Here is a 23,526-nt window from a genome sequence, read left to right as displayed (position 1 = left end):
AAGAATTTCCACAAGATATAAGTACTAGGTAATATGAGCTCACAATTCAAAAAAATCACTAACCTCATGAAGAAACAAAATACTATGAGCAAGAGTCATCAGAAACAAACTATGAAATGAGATGGCAGATATCAGAATTTTCTGATAGGTAATATAAAATAAGCATAGTTAGTCTATTTAAAGACAAAACAGAACACACTGAGAGTATGCTGAAGAACAAGAGATGATCAGAAAGATCAAGAAGATCCAAATAGGAAACAAGTAGAAGTTGTAGAAATTAAAAACATAATAGCTGAAATCTGAAAACTCAACAGACAACCAAAAAAGCAGATCAAACAGTTAGAAAAGTAATGAACAGGGAGCTAGATAAGATGATTATAAAGAAAGCAGTGTGAAGAAACTGTAAGATGCAAAATAAAAGCAATTCTAAAGTAGAAGAAAGAGTGAAAAGACCCAACATGTATCTAATAAGACTTTGCACAAGGAGATTAGAAATGAGAGAGAAGTATTTGAAGAGACAATAAAATTATTCTCTGCTATACCACCTACACTTGGCACAAAGTGAGTGTCCAACTCATATCTGTTGAATGATTAAAAGAACAAAGATATAACATACTTCTAACAAGAAAGAAAAAGAATGAAAAGGGACATTGGCTAAGCATTTTCTAAAGAAACAGAAGGTACAACTCCCTAGAGACAGAAATCAAAAATCCTAAGAGGATAAATTTTTTAATATTCACCTGTAGATATACCACAGTGCAACTGCAGCAAGAGAGAAAAGACATATCATCTACCAAGGAAATACAATTAAAATGACAGCTGATGTCTGAACATCAGCAACAGACACTAGAAAAGAATGAAAGATTTTTGAAATGTTGATATTAAGAGAAAATAACTGTCAATACCGAATTCAATACCCATAAATATGTCACAACAAAGAGGAAAATAAAGGTATTTTCAGTCAAAAATGGAGTTTGCCAACAACAGACTCTCAAAAAAACTCTTCCAAAGATGTACGTCAGGAAGAAAGAAAAGGCTCTCAAAGAAAGACGTACTATGTAAGACAGACAAAGAAAGAAAATAAGGGTAAACCTCAGGAAATATTAATTATATAAAAAACAGTGACAAACCTAAAATCATGAAAGAAAGAAAATCTTAGGCAATAATACCATTTTAATTTGAGGCAGGAAGTAAAGATTTGTAACTATAGTTAAGGCCCTAGCATTGTTCAAGATGGCATTATGGATTTTCTTAAGCTAAATATGTATATGAAAAATATCGAGTATGTCCTGAAAGGACAAAATGAAGTACAGCCTCCAAGTCAGGAAGAGAGACAAAATGGAATTAGGGAGGGGAATTGGTTAGACAGATGTGAATCACAGGGATTCAGAAAAGTGAAATCGCTCAGTTGTGTCCAACTCTTTGTGACCCCATGGACTGTAGCCTACCAGGCTCCTCCGTCCGTGGGATTCTCCAGGCAAGAGTACTGGAGTGGGATGCCATTTCCTTCTCCAGATCTTCCCAACCCAGCGATCGAACCCAGGTCTCCCGCATTGCAGGCAGACGCTTTACCATCTGAGCCACCAGGGAAGACAAAGAAAGTAAACTTTTAGACTTACTTAGTTTAGATGATTTGCAATCAATCTCTGAATGGAAGTGAAAGTGTTAGTCGCTCAGTCGTGTCCGAGTCTGCGTGACCCCATGGACTACAGCCCGCCAGGCTCCTCTGTCCATGGAATTCTCCAGGCAAGAATCCTAGAGTGGGTTGCTATTTCCTTCTCCAGGGAATCTTCCTGACCCAGGGATTGAACCTGGTTAACCTGCGTTGCAGGCAGATTCTTTACCATCTGAACCACCAGGGAAGCCCAAGGGATTCAAAGGTAGAGGGTAAAAGAATAGAAAAAGATCAAGCAAAAAATAAGTTAAAGAAAACTAGTAAAGCAACATTAAATTTTAGAGAAAACAGACTTTAGGACAAAAGCATTACTGTAAATAAACAAGGACATGACAGTCATGTCATAAAATTCAACTCACAAGGAAAAAAATTCTAAATCACCTAATTATACAGATTCAAAATATTCAAGGAAATTGACAAAACCTCAAAAAGAAACTGCCACTCTCAATAACTGGTAGATCAATTTGGCAAGAATCAGTAAGAATATAAAAAAACTTCATCAGAACAATTGACATTGAGTAAATGGGTGCCAAAGAATTGATGCTTTTGAACTGTGATGTTGGAGAAGACTCTTGAGAGTCCCTTGGACTGCAAGGAGATCCAACCAGTCCATTCTGAAGGAGATCAGCCCTGGGATTTCTTTGGCAGGAATGATGCTAAAGCTGAAACTCCAGTACTTTGGCCACCTCATACGAAGAGTTGACTCATTGGAAAAGACTCTGATGCTGGGAGGGATTGGGGGCAGGAGGAGAAGGGGACAACCGAGGATGAGATGGCTGGATGGCATCACTGACTCGATGGACGTGAGTCTGAGTGAACTCCGGGAGATGGTGATGGACAGGGAGGCCTGGCGTGCTGCAATTCATGGGATCGCAAAGAGCCGGACACAACTGAGCGACTGAACTGAACTGAACTGAAATGGGTATGTGCAGATTATTGAACTGGAGAATATATACATATTAAGCACACACACAACATTTAAAAAATTGATCACATACTAGCCCATGTTTCAACACATTTCAAAGAATTAGTCTCATTCATAAAAACTCTCTGTTGTTATTTTCTACTATACAATTAAATTTAAAATATCAAAGAGATCATTGTTAAAGCCTAAATATTAAAAAATTTTTAAATATACTTTCAAATTATTCATGAGTCAAAGCAAAATCACAATAGAAAGTAGAAAATATTACCTGTAGGGTGGTACTTGAAAGAAAATGTATATAGCCTAAATGACTTAATTAGAAAGCAATGACTGAAACTTAACAAGCTAAAGCATGTGCTGAACAGCTAATGCAAGAATAAAGCCAAGCATACTAAGAGGATAAGAAAAGCTCAAATAAATTTTTTGAAAACACTAATAAAATCAATAAATGTCTAGTAAGGCTGATTTTTTAAAATGAATCAACATAAACCATATCTGAAATGAAAAAGGAACCATAACTAGTTATACAGCAAGGATATAAAAAGTAAGAAAACATGATAATTTACGTCAATTCATTTTATTTATTTGAATTTTTATTGGAGTATGGTTGATTTACCATGTTGTGTTACTTTCTGTTGCATAGCAGAGTGAGTCAGTTATACATATACATATATATCTCCACTCTTTTTTAGATTCTTTTTCCATGTAGGTTATTACAGAGTATTGAATAGAGTTCCCTAAGCTATACAGTAGGTCCTCAATAGTTCTCTCTTTCATATATAGTAGAGTGTATATGTCAACCCCAGTCTCCCAATTTATCCCTCTCCGTCTAGTCAAGGCTATGGTTTTTCCAGTGGTCATGTATGGATGTGAGAGTTGGACCATAAAGGAAGCTGAGCGCTTCTTTCAAAAGAATTAATGCTTTTGAACTGTGGGTGTTGGAGAAGACTCCTGAGAATCCCTTGGACTGCAAGGAGATCCAACCAGCCTATCCTAAAGGAGATCAGTCCTGGGTGTTCATTGGAGGGACTGATGTTGAAGCTGAAATTCCAATACTTTGGCCACCTGATGTGGAGAGCTGACTCGTTTGAAAGGACCCTGATGCTGGGAAAGATTGAGGGCAGGAGAAGGGGACGACAGGATGAGATGGTTGGATGGCATCACCGACACAATGGACATGGGTTTGGGTAGACTCCGGGAATTGGTGATGGACAGGGAGGCCTGGTGTGCTGCGGTTCATGGGGTCGCAAAGAGTCAGACACGACTGAGCGACTGAACTGAACTGAACTGAACAACACATTTTCAGGCTTCCCTGATAGCTCAGTTGGCAAAGAATCTGCCTGCAATGCAGGAGACCCCAGTTCGATTCCTAGTTCGGGAAGATCCCCTGGAGAAGGAACACGCTACCCACTCCAGTATTTGTGGGCTTCCCTCATGGCTCAGCTGGTGAGAAGAATCATCTGCAATGCATGAGACCTGGGTTCAATCCCTGGATTGGGAAGATCTCCAGGAAAAGGGAAAGGCTATCCACTCCAGTATTCTGGCCAAGAGAATTCCATGGACTGTATAGTCCGTGGGGTCGCAAAGAGTCAGACACAACTGAGCGACTTTCACAACACATTTTAAAACTCAGTTGAAATGGGAAAATTCTTAGAAAAATATAAATTATAAAATAAATCAAGAAGAAAAAGAAAGCCCAAATAAGGAATTTAAATCACTGAATATTTTCCCACAAAGAAAATTTTAGACCCAAATCGTTTTGTTAGCAAGTTCTAGCCAAGCATTTAAACTACAGACAATTCCATGGGACTTCCCTGGTGTTTCCACAGGACTGCACTTCCACTGCAAGGGGGCACAGGTTCAATCCCTGGTCAGGAAACTAGGATCCTAAAAGCCATATGGCACAGCCAAAAAAATGATAAATGAATCCCAAACAATTTCAATTCTGAATACTATTCCAGGTTGTAGGGGAAAAGGGTATACACCCTAATTCATTTTCTGTGGCTAGCACATCCTTGATAAATTTGACAAAGGAATTTCAAAAAGTAAAACTGCAAGCCAATTTTATTTGTGAGCATGGCTGATAAAATCATAAATAATTAGTAAGCCAATCTGCAATATACTTTTTAAAAAAGGTACTATATCACAAATAGAGTTATGCCAGGAATGCAAGGTTGGTTCAATGCTAGAAAGAACAAAATCATACTCAATGATAAATTAAAAGCACACGTTAAAATTAAGAACAAGACAAAGATGCCTGAATCATTACTTGAACACTGTAATAAACTACTAGAATTAAGACGACAAGAAAAAAGAAAGAAAAAGGATAGGGAGTAAAAAAGAGGAAATAATACTCTAATTCACAGATCACTTTTTTTCACACAGAAGTTTCAAAACATGGGCTTCCCTTGTGGCTCAGCTAGTAAAGAATCCACTTGCAATGTGGGAGTCCTGGGTTCGATCCCTGGGTTAGGATGATCCCCTGAAGAAGGAAAAGGCTACCCACTCCAGTATTCTGGCTTAGAGAATTCCAGGGACTGTATAGTCCATGGGGTCACAAAGAGTCAGACATGATTAAGCAACTTTCACTTCACTTCAAAACATACTCCAGATAAATTATCATTTTTGGAAGGTTGCCAAATATTAACAAATCAACCAGGCATTTAGATAAGCAATTTTTTAAAAGATACCATCAACAATGGGGAGGGAAAAAATATATAGGCTATCTAGCAAAACACCTAAGAAAAGATGGGTAAAACTTTCATGCAGAAAACTGTAAAATTTTGTTGAAAAACATTAAAGATTTAAATAAATGGAGAAACATACCATCTTAATGAATCAGAAGCCTTACTATGCTAATGATTGCCAATTATCCAAATTAATCAATGGTATAGTATATAACTCCAATTAAAATCCAAACAGAGTTTTTCATAGGACTTTAACAATCTGATTTTTTTAAAAGACATATAAGACATATATGAGGAATTCCCTGATGGTCCAGTGATTAAGACTTGGCAGTTTCACTGCTGTGGCTCAGGTTCAATCCCTGGCATTAGGGAACTAAGCTCCCATAGAGCAGGGTCAAAGCACTGACTATGGAATAAAATATATTTAAGTTACAGTTGTCATTTATCAGTTGTCTCATTTTCCATTTGTAAACTAGAAATAATACCTATCTTCAGTGGTTATGATATTAAGGAAGGTACTCAATGTCTAGCATTTGGTAAATACTTATAAAACAGCAACTCTACCTCTATTATTACGGTTGTCTCATTTGTCTCTTTACATCCAACTTTCTTCCTACAATCATTTTTCATGATAATAATAAAATAGTAAAAAACAAGTTGTTTTTCTAAAACACAGCTAACTACACAGCCAAATCTCCAGCCATGCCTCCCTATCCTTTCTTTCCTTTTTTTTATGCTATCTAATACCAAATACTTACAACCATGCTCTCATGCCACCTACCATATCTCTGCACATGTTCTACTGTCTAGAATACGTTCCCCATTTTATTTGCGTAGCAAATGCCAACTTATCTTTCAAACCTTGAATTCAAACGCCATCCTGTTAAAAGTTTTCTGCAATGCATCGTGATGGTTTTCTATGTTAACATTGAAACTCACACTTCAACATTTAATTATCACACTGTATTGTGACTCAAAATTCTCCAAGCCAAGCTTCAACAATACGTGAACCGTGAACTTCCAAATGGTCAAGCTGGTTTTAGAAAAGGCAGAGGAACCAGAGATCAAATTGCCAACATCCGATGGATCATCGAAAAAGCAAAAGAATTCCAGAAAAATATCTACTTCTGCTTTATTGACTATGCCAAAGCCTTTGACTGTGTGGATCACAACAAACTGTGGAAAATTCTCAAAAATATGGGAATACCAGACCACCTGGCCTGCCTCTTGAGAAACCTGTATGCAGGTCAGGAGGCAACAGTTAGAACTGGACATGAAACAACAGACTGGTTCCAAATAGGAAAAGGAGTATGTCAAGGCTGTATATTGTCACCTTGCTTATTTAACTTATATGCAGAGTACATCATGAGAAATGCTGGGATGGATGAAGCACAAGCTGGAATCAAGATTGCTGGGAGAAATATCAATAACCTCAGATATTCAGATGACACTACCCGTATGGCAGAAAGCAAAGAAGAACTAAAGAGCTTCTTGATCAAAGTGAAAGAGGAGAGTGAAAAAGTTGGCTTAAAGTTCAACATTCAGAAAACGAAGATCATGGCATCCAGTCCCATCACTTCATGGCAAATAGATGGGGAAACAGTGGAAACAGTGACAGAATTTATTTTGGGGGGCTCCAAAATCACTGCAGGTGGTAACTGCAGCCATGAAATTAAAAGATGCTTGCTCCTTGAAAGAAAAGTTATGACCAACCTAGGCAGCATATTAAAAAGCAGAGACATTACTTTGCCAACAAAGGTCCGTCTAGTCAAGGCTATGGTTTTTCCAGTAGTCATGTATGGATGTGAGAATTGGACTATAAAGAAAGCTGAGTGCCAAAGAATTGATGCTTTTGAACTGTGGTGTTGGAGAAGACTCTTGAGAGTCCCTTGGACTGCAAGGAGATCCAACCAGTCCATCCTAAAGGAGATCAGTCCTGAATATTCATTGGAAGGACTGATGCTAAAGCTGAAACTCCAATACTTTGGCCACCTGATGTGAAGAACTGACTCTTTGGAAAAGACCCTGATGCTGCAAAAGATTGAAGGCAGGAGGAGAAGGGGACGACAGAGGATGAGATGGTGTGGATGGTATCACCGACTCAATGGACATGAGTTTGAGTAAACTCCGGGAGTTGGTGATGGACAGGGAGGCCTGGTATGCTGCAGTCCACTATGGGGTCGCAAAGAGTCAGACACAACTGAGCGACTGAACTGAACTGAACTAATTGTGACTACTTATCTACTAAAATGGAGACCCCTTTAAGTATTAGATAGTCACCTTAAATTTCTAGCCCTTAGCATAGTGCCTGGAATAGGAGAGGTATTAAATAAATATTCACAAGGTTAAATTTAATCCCACCCCCAATCTCCAGGACCAGACTCCATCAATCCCACCCCCACTCCATTTCTCTCACATCATTCCCAACCTTATTCTCCACTGCTCTCTTCATTTCAAGGTAGTAATATGCCTTCTCTACCCTGGGCTTTCCAGGTGGCTTTAGTGGTAAAGAACCTGCCTGCCAATGCAGGAGACATAACAGACTCAGGTTTGATCCCTGGGTCGGGAAGATACCCTGGAGGAGGACATGGCAACCTATTCCAGTATCTTTGTCTGGAGAATCCAGTGGACAGAGGAGCCTGGCAGGCTACAGTCTATAGCATCGCAGAGTCGGACACAAGTGAAGCAACTTAGCATGCATACACAAGCCTTCTCTACCCTAAACAAACAAAAAAGCCTGCTTTGATTCCACTCCTCCTTTGAAGTACTAGCTCATTTCTCTCTTCAACAGCTAAGAGATAACTGTTTCTTAATTTGTCATCTTCCCAGTTAGAATACATCTTTCTTTTCTCATATTACAAAGCCTGTGCTTCTATTTAGCTCTTATACAAATTCTATTTATTAGCATTAGATGTTTAAGCGCCTTTTCTTGACTATACTAATAAAACCTGAAATTCTTCTCTGTCTCAGTCAGAAAACTATAAACTATTACCAAAAACAAAAAAACTCAAAAAACAGACAAAAAGAAAGATTCAAAAAAAATTCACCTATCAAATGAAAAATATATTACCTGAGTAAGAATTGAGAGAAACTGTCCACCGTACTATTAGTCCTAGTAAGACTGCAGCTGTCATCAAGTACCATTTCTCCATATTTTTTCTTCAAATTCAGGAAGAGGAAAAAAATACAGGAATACTAATACAGGAATACTTTTAACATGCAGTCAATCACTTCTTTTCTTGATCAGAGAAATATTATCAATTATTTGGAATTACGATTTGGAGAGGATTTTAATTGATGCTTCGTTTCCAGTTAAATATTGATTTTAAACTCTAGGAAGAAGTAGCCTGCAGGGAAAACAAAAAAGATACCAAGATTTAGCTGAGCACAGTGCCCAAACAACAAACATTAAACCAAAGAGAAAGATGGAGAAATGAGGGAAGGGGACAGTCAAGGAAAGCGGACAATTTTAAGTTCCTTATTCCCTAGTCCTCCAGTCAGGAAATGAACCTCAAAATGTTAGCTCTCCAGGACTTCCCTGGTGGTGCAGTCGTTAAGAGTCCATGCTCCCAATGCAGGGAATTTGAGATTGATCCCTGGTCCTTGGGGAACTAAGATTCCATGGGCCAATCGGTGAGGCCAAAAATAAAATAAAGGAAATTTAGAGAAACTAGGACTTGCTAGATTGGAAAATTAAACAGTTTCATACTCAAAAGATTAATCAATTAATTAATTCAGGGAATTCCCTCATGGACTAGTGGTGAGGGCTCCATGCTTTCATTGCCAAGGGTACAGGTTCAATCCCTGGTCAGTGAACTAAAAACCCACAAGCTATGCAGTGCTAAATTTTAGGGGAAAATTGGCACATTTAACCTATAGGTCAAAAAAGTATTTTTCTTACTTAAAAATAGCAAGGAACAACTCTAGAATTAATAAGTCTAGCATTTCAATAAGTTAGAATGACTCGAAGCATTTAATAAGGCTATGTGAATGTATTATACAAATTTTATTTATACAAATTCCCTTTTCTTTCCTCCCTCTTACTGCATCCACCTTTGATCATTTCATTGATCACAAGATATTCTACCAGAGGCAAGGGAGGAAGAAAAATTAAAATAAATCAGTTTCTTACGCTGATTCCAGGTTTGACACAGTTTATGGGCCATTATAGACTTTTCAAATCCTTTTCTAGTCTAACTCAAAAAGCCTCTTTTAACGTGTTGCACTATATATTCCAGAATTGCAACATAACACTCTATTTTCTGCAGAGATATCAAGTTTAAAATTGATTTTACAAATGCTAAGTCCTGGATTTAAAAATCCATAACTTAACTGATATTCCATTGTGGAAATTTTAATCAGTAATACAACCAAGTTAAATGAATTATCCACAGTTCCAGATGATCATATTTAAATAACAAAAGTAGGACAATCAATGACCCTTAATAATCATAATGAACTTTAAATAAAGAATAACAATGCTTAACTAATAATATGCTGATCAAGGTTTTTGTTTGTTTGCTTTCTGGCCTCACCAAAGGTCTTGTGGGATCTCAGTTCCCCAACCAGGGACTGAACCAGGGCAATGGCAATGAAAGCACGAAATCCTAACCATTAGGCCACCAGGGACCTCCCTGATCAAGTTTGTTAAGAGCACAACGGCAGAACTGATGACAGATGAAAGGATCATATCCAAAAAGATTTAGACAACATCTATGATGGGCCAAATCTAACTCCAGAAATCATTACAGGGATAATAAATTCAAAGTTCTGCACTTAAACGTCAAAAAAAAAAAAAAAAAAACTGCTTGAGTACTGAAAGGGAGGCAACAGATAACAGATCAGCTCTGGATGGACCCAGATGACCCTGATGACCAGTGTTAGATTAAATGTTAGGAAAACTTTTCTAACAACTAGAGTTGTCCAAAAATTAAATGAGCTTCTTCTTAAGAAAGGAGTTACTCTTTAAAAGGCTCAAACAAGGACTTCCCTGGAGGTCCAGTGGCTAAGACTCTGCACTCCAGATGCAAGTGACCCAGGTTCGATCCCTGGTTAGGAAACTAGATCCCACATGTTGCTTCCTGATTTAAGCAGTTGTTAAAAGATGTGTTTACTTAATGATAAATCAGTTAGTTACAATTTATGATTTGTGGACAGTATTTTCTTTTTACATGTTATAATAAAAGTTACAAAGGAAATAACATTTATTTGTCAACTAGAATATAAGCTCCAAGCAAGCAGGGATCCTCCAATCTTAGACGCTGCCCAGTTCCCTGCTCATAGAACAAGGCTGGCACAGAGCAGGTAACTCAAAGTATTTGCTGAATGGAGATCTTCGGGTGAAGAAGGAAGGTACCTAATTGTACTGAGTCCTTTGTGGTTAAAGATATTATCATATGAGATTCTTAACCGATCTGTTCTCCTTGAACAATAAAAAGGGTTGTTTTTGTTTTTTGTTTTATTTTACTGTTTTTCCTTTCTGTACAACAAAGTACAGTAGCTTCCTAACCCATTCTCGCGGGCAGCAGAGAATTCTTCTGTCCCACTTTACCCAGAGGGTGCGTCTCGGCAGAAAAAATGTCTGTCGTCCACGTCCCAGGGTCAAACTTGTTCCTTTCGGTCCGAAAAGGTCACTCCCCCAGATGAACAGCACAGCCAGGGAGCGTGCTATCCCAAGGCGGCACATCTCGCCAAAGAGCCCCTTCTTGGTGTGCTTGCCCCTTTCTCCGGAGGGCCGGACCCCCAGGACCGCAGGAACAAGGGTGCCAAGCTTTCCAGTCCAAGGTAGCCCCATGATCACCGCATCCCCGACCCGGCCCCCAATCGAGCCTGCGGGCGGGACTGAGGAGGCTTAGCTTCCCTAGAGCAGAGCGGAGCCGGGAGCCAGACAGCCAAGCCCCAGGCCCTCCCCCCTCCCTCCAAGCGCCCCAGAATTCCAGGGACCTGGCCTCTTACCCCACCGCTCTCGAACGAAGGGATTCGCGCCGCAGCAGGTTCCAGGACGGCGCCTGCGCGCTCGCCCCCGCGGCGGAGAGCCCTGCCGGCCTTCCTTCCGCGTCCGCGTACTCGCGCACCGTCCGCGTGCCCGGAGCGGGCGCGAGCCCGTCGAGCGTGTGGGGAGGGGCGGGGAAAAAGCGCGGAGTGGAGAAGGCGGGCTTCGGAGGCAAAGCACGAGCTGCTGGAATCCGAGAGGCCTGGTGTCCGGGTGAGGCTTGGGGCAGGTGGAAAGCCCCTTGCTCTTCTTTCCTGGGATCGTGGCCAAGGCTTGAGCGGCTGCTTAGTCCACGGATTCCTGTTTGGGGAGCGTCCTGGCGCGCTTCACACAGTAGACAGCCCATGGCTAGTTCTCACCAACGAGCAGGAGATCTTCTTCTGGACCTATGCCCTTGAGGAGCCAGAAAGCCAATGGGCTTTACTTTCTTCAGGCTGCATGCCTGCGGAGAAGATGGTATTAAGCTGGGAAGCCACTTCATGGAGGAAATATTTAACTCCAGGCATCTTTAAGAAACTGTGGGGGATGCTAAAGAACAGCCTTGCCCTCCAGTAGGCATCACACCTTCCCCATCAAGCAGCTTGGACCACGTATTCCCAAACTTGCAAATAATAACACATTCCCTTACTTTGGCCAGGGAATGCCCTCATATCCCCCTTCTGAATCTGTAAAGCCAATCCCGCTATAATCCGTGAAAGTAACCACACACCATGAACATGAAAGTGTTAGTTGCTCAGTCGGGTCCGACTCTTTGCAACCCCATCAAATATAGCCTGCCAGGCTCCTCTATACATGGAATTCTCTAAGCAAGAACACTGGAGTGGGTAGCCATTCCCTTCTGCAGGGGATCTTGTGGACCCAAAGCTTGAACCTGGGTCTCCTGCACTGCAGGCAGATTCTTTAACAGTGTGAGCCACTAGGGAAGCCCCGTAACCACAAATATTTGGCTTTTTGTTCTTCAGTCACTAAGTTTAAGTCCTATCCAACTCTTTGCGACTCCTTGGACTGCAGCATGCCAGGCTTCCCTGTCCTTCACTATCTTCTGGAGTTTGCTCAAACATATCCATTGAGTCAGTAATGCCATCCAACCATCCTGTTCTCTGTTGCCCCCTTCTCCTCCTGCCCTCAATCTTTCCCAGCATGAGGGTCTTTCCCAATGAGTCAGATCTTTGCCAGGTGGCCAAAGTATTGGAGCTTCAACTTCGGCTTTGGCTATGGCTTTATACTGGGGCTTCCCTGGTAGCTCAGTGGTAAAGAATCACTCACCAATGGAGGAGATGGGGGTTCAATCCCTGGGCTGGGAAGATCCCCTGCAGAAGGAAATGGCAATGCACTCCAATATTCTTGCCTGGGAAAATCCCATGGACAGAGGAGCCTGGTGGTCTATAGTCCATGGGGCCACAAATATTTGGACACAACAACTAAACAACAACAACATGGCTTTATAACAGAGTGGCTCTGAACAACTCTCTGGATCATGCATTCTTCACCTGTGAAATAAGTGAGTGGGCTAGATAAACTTCCAGACCTAAAATTTTATCTTACTATATTTTAAAGACCATTGGCCCTGGAAATATGAAGAAATAGGCCAAGTGTCTGCCTTCAAAAAATTTTAATTCTCACTGGAAAAGCATAAAAGGATAGAACAGATGCTAAACGTCAGATTACTGGTGTATGCATTAAATACTGTTGGAGTTCAGAGAAGAAAGTTCATGTAAACTAAAAATTACCAAGAAACACTTTCCCTAGAGCAGTCAGCTGAGCTTTGAAAGAAAGCCTGGGCCAGAAGAATGGGAGTAAGACTCTCGACAAAGCAAATGGTTCAAGCCAAAATTGTGGCAATTGGGACTTCCTTGTCAAGACTCTGCACTTCTAATGCAGGGGCCTAGGGTTTGATCACATATTGATATTTCAGAAATATCAGTATATTATAAAAGATATATCTTCAAATGATGATAATTGGTATCAGTCTCTTTCTTCCTCCCAACCTGATAGCTTCTGGTATAGTATTCAGAGCAAAGTTGGTGCTTAAAACGTTCATTGAATAAATTGTGGAAGGAACTTCAAAACCTCTAATTCACAGCTGAACTGCCCCACCAATGCATCTATATACCTACTCCTGCTCTTTCCCTCCACTAGGTACAAGTTGGTGATACAGTGCTGAGCATAACTGCCTTCCTCCACTAGGTACTGTCACCCTCTGAATATCCAGTGCCTATACATTTCAGATGAGGTCATTAGGATTCACTGTCACTGGTATCTTTGTAAGATGAGGAAATTTGGCAATGGACATGACCACATGCAGAGGATAATGTTAAGACATGGAGAAGATAGCAGTCTACAAGCCAAGGAGAGAAGTCTCAAAAGACACCAACGCTTCTGACACCTTGATCTCAGACTTCTAGCCTCCAGAGTATGAGAATACACATTTCTGTTGTTTAGGCCATCCAGACTGTGGTTTTCTCTATGGCAGCCCTAACAAACTAGTACATACCTTATCAACAGTACTCTAAATACTCAGAGTAGGCAAATTCCCTCACACAAGTCATACTTTTATAGTAATTTTCTAGTCCCTTCCCTAGATCACTTCCACCTATTAAGAAAACAAGCCCTTTTCTATATCAGGACCAGGACTTCCCTCTTCTGTATCAGGCCCAGGACTTCCTGATTCTAGGTGAAAATCATTCACCTGATCATAGCTGTTCAGGTGGCACTAGTGGTCAAGAACCCACCTGCAATGCAGGAGACACAGGAGATTTGGGTTCGATCCCTGGGACAGGAAGATCCCCTGGAGGAGGGCACATCAACCTACTTCAGTATTCTTGCCTGGGGAATCCCATGAACAGAGGAACCTGGCAGCTGCTGTCCATGTGGTTGCAAAGAGTTGGACACGACTGAAGCAACTTAGCACTCATGCACGTTGTTGGAAATAGATTTTTTTTTCCTATCTGTGTATCTTCCTCAATTGACCCTTATATGTCATTTTCCATTCATCTGAAATCTCCAGCTTTCATCATACCTTTGTCTTCTCCAGGGATAAGTTCACCTAAGTAGCATAGATTTAGAGTGAACCTCCAAATTTCCATCTAGCTATTGGCAAAATAGTCTTCTCTTTCATATGCTAAAAGTTGTTCATACCCAATTCACTTTATCCTCACAATTACTCTGAAAGAATATTAGAACCCTTTGGACACACAAGAAAACTTGAGAACAACATTTCACAAAGTATGTCATTCAGTGGGATAACTACTGTCAAAAAAAAAAGAAAAAAGGTGAAAAAAGTATGGGAGAACTTCCCTAGGGGTTCAGTGGATAAGCCTTCATCCTTCCACTACACGGGGCCTGGGTTCCGTCCCTGGTCAGGAAACTAAGATCCCACATGCAGTGCAACATGCCCAAGAGGTAATAATAATAAAATAATTTTTAAATAGCATGAGGATGATCTCTTGATACAGAGATAAGTTTGAAAACAATGGGTTACACAAGTCTAAAAAGAATTCTTTACTTCAGGTTTTCTCAGAGGCTTTTCTGTGTTATTATATATCAGTGTAAAGGAAATCTGTCCTGAATATTCATTGGAAGGACAGATGCTGAAGCTGAAGCTCCAATACTGTGGCCATCTGATATGAAGAATTGACTTATTGGGAAAGATCCTGATGCTGGGAAAGAATGAAGGCAGCAGGAGAAGAGGATGATAGAGGATGAGACGGTTGGATGCCACCACCAACTTCATGGACATGAGTTCGAATAAGCTCTGGGAGTCGGTGATGGACCCAGAACCCTGGCGTGCTACAGTCCATGGGGTCACAAAGAGTTGGATATGATTGAACGACTGAACTGACTGATACGTCAATGTTATACATCATAACCCTTCAAAAGAATATAGAATTTCAGCTTTTCTGGTGGTCTAGTGGTTGAGAATCTGCCTTCCAATGTAAGGGACACTGTTTCGGTCCCTGATCCAGGAAGATACCACATGCTACAGGGCAACTAAGCCCAAGGACCACAACTACTGAGCCTGGCTCTAGAGCCCCTAATATGTACTAAGAGAAGCCACTGCAATGAGAAGCCTTGACACAGCAATTAGAAAGTAGCTGCTGATTGCACAACCAGAGAAAGCCCGAGTGCATCAATGAAGACCCCATGTAGCCAAAAATAAATAAATAAAAATTAAAAAATAAAAAGTTATCACTGTGTGGATCACAATAAACTGTGGAAAATTCTGAAAGAGATGGGAATACCAGACCACCTGACCTGCCTCTTGAGAAATCTGTATGCACGTCACGAAGCAACAGTTAGAACTGGACATGGAACAACAGACTGGTTCCAAATAGGAAAAGGAGTATGTCAAGGCTGTATATTGTCACCCTGCTTATTTAACTTATATGCAGAGGACATCATGAGAAACGCTGGGCTGGAAGAAGCACAAGTTGGAACCAAGATTGCCAGGAGAAATATCAATAACCTCAGATATGCAGATGACACCACCCTTACGGCAGAAAGTGAAGAGGAACTAAAAAGCCTCTTGATGACAGTGAAAGAGGAGAGTGAAAAAGTTGGCTTCAAGCTCAACATTCAGAAAACGAAGATCATGGCATTTGGTCCCATCACTTTTTGGCAAATAGATGGGGAAACAGTGGAAACAGTGTCAGACTTTATTTTTGTGGGCTCCAAAATCACTGCAGATGGTGGTTGCAGCCATGAAATTAAAAGATGCTTACTCCTTGGAAGGAAAGTTATTACCAACCTAGATAGTATATTCAAAAGCAGAGACATTACTTTGCCAACAAAGGTCCGTCTAGTCAAGGCTATGGTTTTTCCAGTGGTCATGTATGGATGTGAGAGTTGGACTGTGAAGAAAGCTGAGCGCCGAAGAATTGATGCTTTTGAACTGTGGTGCTGGAGAAGATTCTTGAGAGTCCCTTGGACTGCAAGGAGATCCAACCAGTCCATTCTAAAGGAGACCAGTCCTGGGTGTGCTTTGGAAGGACTGATGCTAAAGCTGAAACTCCAATACTTTGGCCACCTCATGTGAAGAGTTGACTCATTGGAAAAGACCCTGATGCTGGGAGGGATTGGGGGCAGGAGGAGAAGGGGATGACAGAGGATGAGATGGCTGGATGACATCACTGACTCGATGGACATGAGTTTGGGTGAACTCCGGGAATTAGTGTTGGACAGGGAGGCCTGGCGTGCTGCGATTCATGGGGTCGCAATGAGTCAAACACGACTGAGCGAATGAACTGAAGGATATATTCATTTATTCAACAAATAGTTATTCAATAAATAACCTGCCCTTAAGGTGTTTATAGACCCATATTATATATAGCCCGGAAGAATATAAATCATTATTTTTACTGTCAATTTCAGATGCCACTCATATAAATACAGATTTCTCAACAGTATATATGTCCATAATCATACAGATGATGTGATCAATTTGGACCATAAAAGAAATAATACATGTTCCTGCCACTTTGTTCAAATAGTGTTATTGTAACAGAGTCTAGGAACAATCCTAAGAATATCATTTTTATATCTTTATTTATATCCAGATATAAAGACAGAAAGAATGTAAATATATAACAGTCCACAGATATAATTTGGTGTGGAAGTCTGAGCTTCATAAATGCAAAACATTTTTTAAAATTCTGTTTTTAAAAGTTATTAAAATATAGGATGTTGCTTATATCATTACAGATACAAAGAGATCTTTAATGTGGCAATGTAATGTATTCATTGGTTCATGGACCCCAAACCTCCAAGGAGTGTCACAAATCTACATCTCTCTCAGCCCAGGACTTTGAATTTAAATTTAAACATGTGATATATGATATAACTTAGACCAATATATTTTGGAGAATTATAAACATCTATAGTTTCCAATAATGAGTAACACCATGGGTCAACGTTGAAGCCGATTTGTAAAGCCAATGGGATAACACAAATGCTACTTTATTACTTTATCACCAGTGTCTTTCACAACTGAGTGGATTGTCACACTCTATTATGTGGTACACAGATCCATGGGCTAGAGCTATCATGACACTTGTCTAAAACAGTCTTTGAAAATGAAAATTTGGGCTAAGTATAAAGGAGGCAACCTGCCAGTAAGAACGATTCAAACCAAAAAGTGTTCCCAAGGGAAATGATAAGAACTCCATTTTAAAATCATATCAATCAGATGGCAGTAGGTTCTAACTTGTAAATTTTACAGTAAATACATCAAGATTTAAAGTCTGATTTTTAAGTAAATTTTTATTTATAGTAAAGAATGGAAGCCCATACCAGAGGAAAAGGATAATTCAAAAAATAAAGCCTTTGCTTCCTACTTGGTTTTCTGCTTTTGCTCACCAATTTTTAAAAAAGATTGCCAAACTAAAAAAGGGTACCGAGAAGAGGGGCGGGACACAAAATATGTAGGGTGTGATTTTTTATCACCATTTTATTTTACAATGGGTTTGGGGTTTGGTTTTAATGAGAAGGGAGATGGCAGATATTGTCAATAGTAGCACTCTGCCTCTAGGAACATGGATTTAAAAATCTAAATGAGATACCACATGTGCCCAATAATAGTAGCTACTACATATCACCTGAATGATTCTCATAAAACGAAGGCAAGAACGTAGGTGCTTTGATGGTGTGAAGGAAAATAATCCTTCCTGGATATGCACTGAAGATAGGTTTGGAAAAAACTATCTATAAAAAGTTATTTTCTATAATTGATGGAGTTAGTTTTCTGGAATAAGAGCTGAACTGCACAGAACTAAACTATTATTGAATCCACAGTAGTCAGTTCATAACCTCTAGGTGCCCTTCCTCCTCCATGATTTCTTTCAGGATCTGGAGAAGAGGGCTAGCAAAAGGAAAACATCCTCTCCCTTCCACTGACACCTATATCTGCCACCCAAGAATATATGACAAAGAAAAATTAAAAACAAACAAAACACAGGAACAAATTTTTCTCCAAACCCCTATCCAAAGCTATATTGGAGTATCATTGTGTTTACTTTTCAAATACTGGAACTCCTGTTGTTTATAATAGTTTTTGGAAAGGAGTGGAACTATGGTATTACCCTAGGTACACATTTGAGCTGATTATGAGGGTGGGGCCAGAGAGTACTAAATCCTATTTAAATAAATATGCAGGGCTGGAAAAGAAGAGTGTGAACAGTTATTCTTCAAAATAGACCCCAGTGAAATGCAATTACGATTTATCAGATACCCTGCATTTTCCTCTCCATAGAATTCTACAGAACATTGTGGTTTAAAGGAAATGCACCAAGGCTGGTATCTAGTTACTTTAAGCCCCAGTTGACTACTTGGCTTGTTCTCTGCTGGAAGCTGTATACGTCTCTTCCCAAATGAATGTTCCCTAGAGGCATCAGAGAAGTGGCAAGTCTTTCTCCGGAGACTCCTTTTCTAGTTTTTGCGTCTTACTTTCTGTAAAACACTTAGTTCCTTTAAGCCATTTCACAGTGTGAGATTTAATTACATTCTGGGTTGCTTTTTTTCTGGTCCCTCCTTGGTGTTACTGATTTGATCAAATCCACCAAACAGACATTTTATTGAGTCCTAAAACCTAAGACACACAGATCAAATTTTGGAAAACCTTGTGTTCTTAATAAAGTTCTCTACTTTCTCGGCACGCTTATTTTACATTGAATTAATAAAGTTTTGGTAGTTGTTTCAATAGATTAAATGTCACACTTTCAATAGAAAGAGAAGGCTCTACCTAACTGACCTATTTTTCATCTGTGATTTAGAAAAAGGCGAGATTAGCATGGATATTGCATTTTCAAGGACCTCACCACTATTAAATAGACTGTTAAGTGCATTTTATGGCTGAAGAGTCTGTTCCCAGTTCAGTCTACAAGACGTGCTAAGTTCATCTCTACCTGCTACATTGAACATTCACTGACTAAAATACTTTCTGTGGATGTAATACCTATGCTCTGTATCTTTTAAGTACATAACTCTAAATTTTTAAAGACTAGTAAAATGTAACTCAGTAAAAGTCCCAAGAATATGTGTTGTCCCTCAAGAAAAATAGTGTTCTTATTTATCCAATGATATACGTCCTGTGCTCCATTAGCAGCTGCATATCATAAGGTAACCAGACGTTGAGGAATAACACAGGCACACATAAAACGAGATTCCAAGTCTTATTTAAACCAAAAAAGCAACAGTAACTGGTTAAAACTCCATCCTCACATCAACTCAACTTGTTCTCAGGGTTTCAGAGCTCTGAAAGTAGTTTATAGTCTTCTAATGAAGAGAAATATTTTACCATTCATTGTTACTGCAACTTGGGCCAACTTGAGTCAACTTGAGCATTTTTCTCTTGTTGTCCTTTAAGGAAGTTCTGCCTGTCTGCTTACCTTTTCATTTAGGTGATCTTTGAACACAAAAGGAAATGGCAGTCAATTAACATGAGATAAATTTTAATATGAAAATAAAGATACTTACAGAAATTAAGAAATTATCTCCCTATGTCTTCCTCTCTTTCATAAGAGTATATAATCATTGTACTGTGTTAGCAAACCCCCAAAGAAGTAAGTCTCTGTTAACGGAGACTTCTGTTAGAAAGGCTACTTACCTGCTTTTGCTTCTTTGGCACACCAGAACTTTGTTTTAAATTGATCATCTCCATCTAATCCAGATATCCATACATGATGGTAATTACAGGGATTCTTCCATTCAGAACTTTATGTACCCAAAAGATCCCGTTTTAGGGAAAAAGTGACTAGCTGTTCCAAGGGTTCCCAATACCGCAGACATGCATCTGAAGCATTTAAGCCTTTTAAATTCCCCAACTTTAACTTTCTGTAAAGAAAATCTGTTAACCACTCTATATGTAGAAAAAATTTCTTCTGGTTCTTCTTTCTGCCACAAATGATTTAGCCTTTCCCACTCTGCCCAGCTGGAATGACTACAATTGTTCTTCTATATTCTTATTCCACTTTGCTAATATCTCCCTTACAGCATCTAATTCATTTCTCTTTGTGTTGTAGTTAGTTATATACATGTTTGCCTGCAAAAAGATGTTAAGCTTCTTAAGAGAGTAAATTCTATTCTCAGTTTTCAGCACAATATTTTGAATTGGTGGGTTCACAATAAACATTTGCTGAATTAATTAAAAAATGTATTAACCAACCAATTAATAAACAAGTTTACATTAATCAAAAGATGAAGACCTATTAGCAAACTTCTAATTTCCCAGTGGGATGAACAAGAATAACTTGAATATACTTTACACTTGTTTTTAAAAATATCCCAAAATGGAAAAGAAAAATATTCCCAAATGAAAAATCACCTAGACTCATTTTATACGGGAGTTGTAACCAAATTTTTTATGACCTGGTAAATGATTTATTCTACAGCTACACTAGACTATGTTTCCTTAAAAAAAAAAAGAATGAAGCACTGACAGTAGATAACCTGGATAATTCAAATTCTCATTTTTTTTGTTTTAGACAATAGTCTTTATCTTTTACGCAAAGCAGTACAAAATGAGGCAGTTCCCCAAAGAGTGACTTGGAGCTGAAAAATCCATTAGTGTTAGTTGCTCAGTCGTGTTCCACCCTTTGCAACCCCATGGACTCCAGCCTGCCAGGCTCCTCTGTCCATGGGATTTCCCAGGCAAGAATACTGGAGTGAGCTGCCATTTCCTTCTCCATCAAATTCCCATTTTACTTTTCTCAGAATTGCTTCTTTTTCTAGTCTTTCCTTTGCCTGCTTGAGCTATAACCTTTAAAGTTCTTAAGAGCAATAGGGCTATGTTGTCAGGTTCTCTAGATCAAAGATCATTAATAAGCTTATTTGCAAAAGGAAATCCTATTGTGGAATTAAGAGTATAAGACTGGGAGGCAGAAGACCTGGTGCCTGATTCTGTTACTATGTCATCTTAATCCAAAACACTTTCCCTTTCTGACTTCAGTTTCCTTATTTATACAATCAGATGGTTTTTACACTAATCTCCAAATTTCCACCAAATTCTTAAAATCCTATGAATTCATTACAAATAGCATTGGTACCTATTTTTTTTATTGAAGTATAGTTGATTTACAATACTGTGTTAGTTTCAGGTTTACAGCAGTGATTTGGTTACACAAACACACACACATACACACATATATATACACACACTTTTTTTTCAATTCTTTTCCATTATAGGTTATCACAAAATGTTGAATACAGTTCCCTGTGCTATACAGTGAATCCTTGTTGTTTATCTATTTCATATATGATACTGTGTATCTGTTAACCCTAGATTCCTAATTCTTCCCTCCCTCCCCCACCTTCCCCTTGGTAACTATGTGAGTCTCTGTTTTATAAATAAGTTCATTTTGACTATTTTTTAGACTCCACATAAAAGTCATAGCATATATTACTTGTCTTTCTCTGAGTTACTTCACTTACTATGATAATTTCTAGGTCCATCCATATTGCTGCAAATGGCGTTATTTCATTGTTTTTATGGCTGAGTAATATCAGCCCTGGGATTTCTTTGGAAGGGATGATGCTAGAGCTGAAACTCTAATACTTTGGCCACCTCATGTGAAGAGTTGACTCATTGGAAAAGACTCTGATGCTGGGAGGGATTGGGGGCAGGAGGAGAAGGGGACAACAGAGGATGAGATGGCTGGATGGCATCACCGACTTGATGGACATGAGTTTGGGCAAACTCTGCGAGTTGGTGATGGACAGGGAGGCCTGGCATGCTGCGATTCTTGGTGTCACAAAGAGTCGGACACGACTGAGCGACTGAACTGAACTGAACTGAACTGAACATTCCATTGTATTTATATACCACATCTTCTTTATCCATTTACATGTTGATGGACACTTAGGTTGCTTCCCTGTCTTGGCTATTGTAAGTGCTGCTACGAACCTTGGGGTGCATGTATGCTTCTGAATTAGAGTTTTTTCCAAATATATGGTCAGCAGTAGGATTACTAGATCATATGGTAACTCTATTTTTAGGTTTTTAAGAAAAGTCAATACAGTTTTCCATAATGGCTGCACCAATTTACATTTCCACTATCACTGTAAGAGGAGTCCCTTTCTCCACATCTGCTACAGTATTTATTATTTGTAGACTTTTTAATGGTGACCATTCTGAGTGGTACGAGTTGATACCTCATTGTGGTTTTTGATGTCCATTTCTCTAATGATTAGCAATGTTGAATATCTTTTCATGTGTCTGTTGGCTATCTGTATGTCTTCTTTGGAAAAGAGTCTGGTTTTTTTTTTTCTTTTTTTTGTCACACCATGCAGCTTCATTCATTCATTCATTTCAGTCGCTCAGTCGTGTCGAACTCTTTCCGACCCCATGAATCGCAGCACACCAGGCCTCCTTGTCCATCACCAACTCCCAGAGTTTGCCCAAACTCATGTCCATCGAGTTAGTGATGCCATCCAGCCATCTCATCCTCTGTCATCCCCTTCTCTTCCTGCCCTCAGTCCCTCCCAGCATCAGGGTCTTTCCAATGAGTCAACTCTTCACATGAGGTGGCCAAAGTACTAGAGTTTCAGCTTTAGCATCAGTCCTTCCAAAGAACACCCAGGACTGGTCTCCATTAGGATGGACTGTTTCGATCTCCTTGCAGTCCAAGGGGCTCTCAAGAATCTTCTCCAACACCACAGTTCAAAACATCAATTCATCAGCACTCAGCTTTCTTCACAGTCCAACTCTCATATCCATACACGACCACTGAAAAACCATAGCCTTGACTAGACGGACCTTGGTTAGCAAAGTAATATCTCTGCTTTTTAACGTTCTATCTAGGTTGGTCATAACTTTTCTTCTAAGGAGTAAGCGTCTTTTAATTTCATGGCTACAGTCACCAACCACAGTGATTTTGGAGCCCCCCAAAATTTAAGTCTGACGCTGTATCCACTGTTTCCCCATATATTTCCCATGAAGTGATGGGACCAGATGCCATGATCTTCGTTTTCTAATGTTGAGCTTGAAGCCAACTTTTTCACTCTCCTCTTTCACTTTCATCAAGAGGCTTTTGAGTTCCTCTTCACTTTCTGCCACAGGGGTGGTGTCATCTGCATATCTGAGGTTATTGATATTTCTCCTGGCAATCTTGATTCCAGCTTGTGCTTCTTCCAGCCCAGCATTGCTCATGATGTCTTCTGCATAAAATTAAATAAGCAGGGTGACATATACAGCCTTGACGTACTCCTTTTCCTATTTGGAACCAGTGTGTTGTTCCATGTACACTTCTAACTGTTG

General features: G+C 39.6%; 1 protein-coding gene across 3 annotated transcripts in view; it reads right to left on the bottom strand.

The window, feature by feature from the left end:
- Positions 1-11,278, bottom strand: part of ALG6 (ALG6 alpha-1,3-glucosyltransferase) — an 80,102-nt gene extending 68,824 nt beyond the window's left edge. For all 3 annotated transcript variants that reach the window (XM_042249120.2, XM_042249121.2, XM_012166271.5), the window contains exons 1-2: positions 11,243-11,278; positions 8,358-8,634 (exon numbers count right to left, since the gene is read on the bottom strand). In XM_042249120.2, the coding sequence (XP_042105054.1) occupies positions 8,358-8,439 (82 nt within the window). In that variant the 5' untranslated portion in view covers positions 8,440-8,634; positions 11,243-11,278. The remainder of the gene's footprint in view (positions 1-8,357; positions 8,635-11,242) is intronic.
- Between the last annotated feature and the right edge of the window lie 12,248 nt (positions 11,279-23,526).

This window comes from Ovis aries, chromosome 1 (assembly GCF_016772045.2).
Source record: "Ovis aries strain OAR_USU_Benz2616 breed Rambouillet chromosome 1, ARS-UI_Ramb_v3.0, whole genome shotgun sequence".
NCBI lineage: Eukaryota > Metazoa > Chordata > Mammalia > Artiodactyla > Bovidae > Ovis > Ovis aries.
This window is presented reverse-complemented; position numbering and strand designations above follow the sequence as displayed.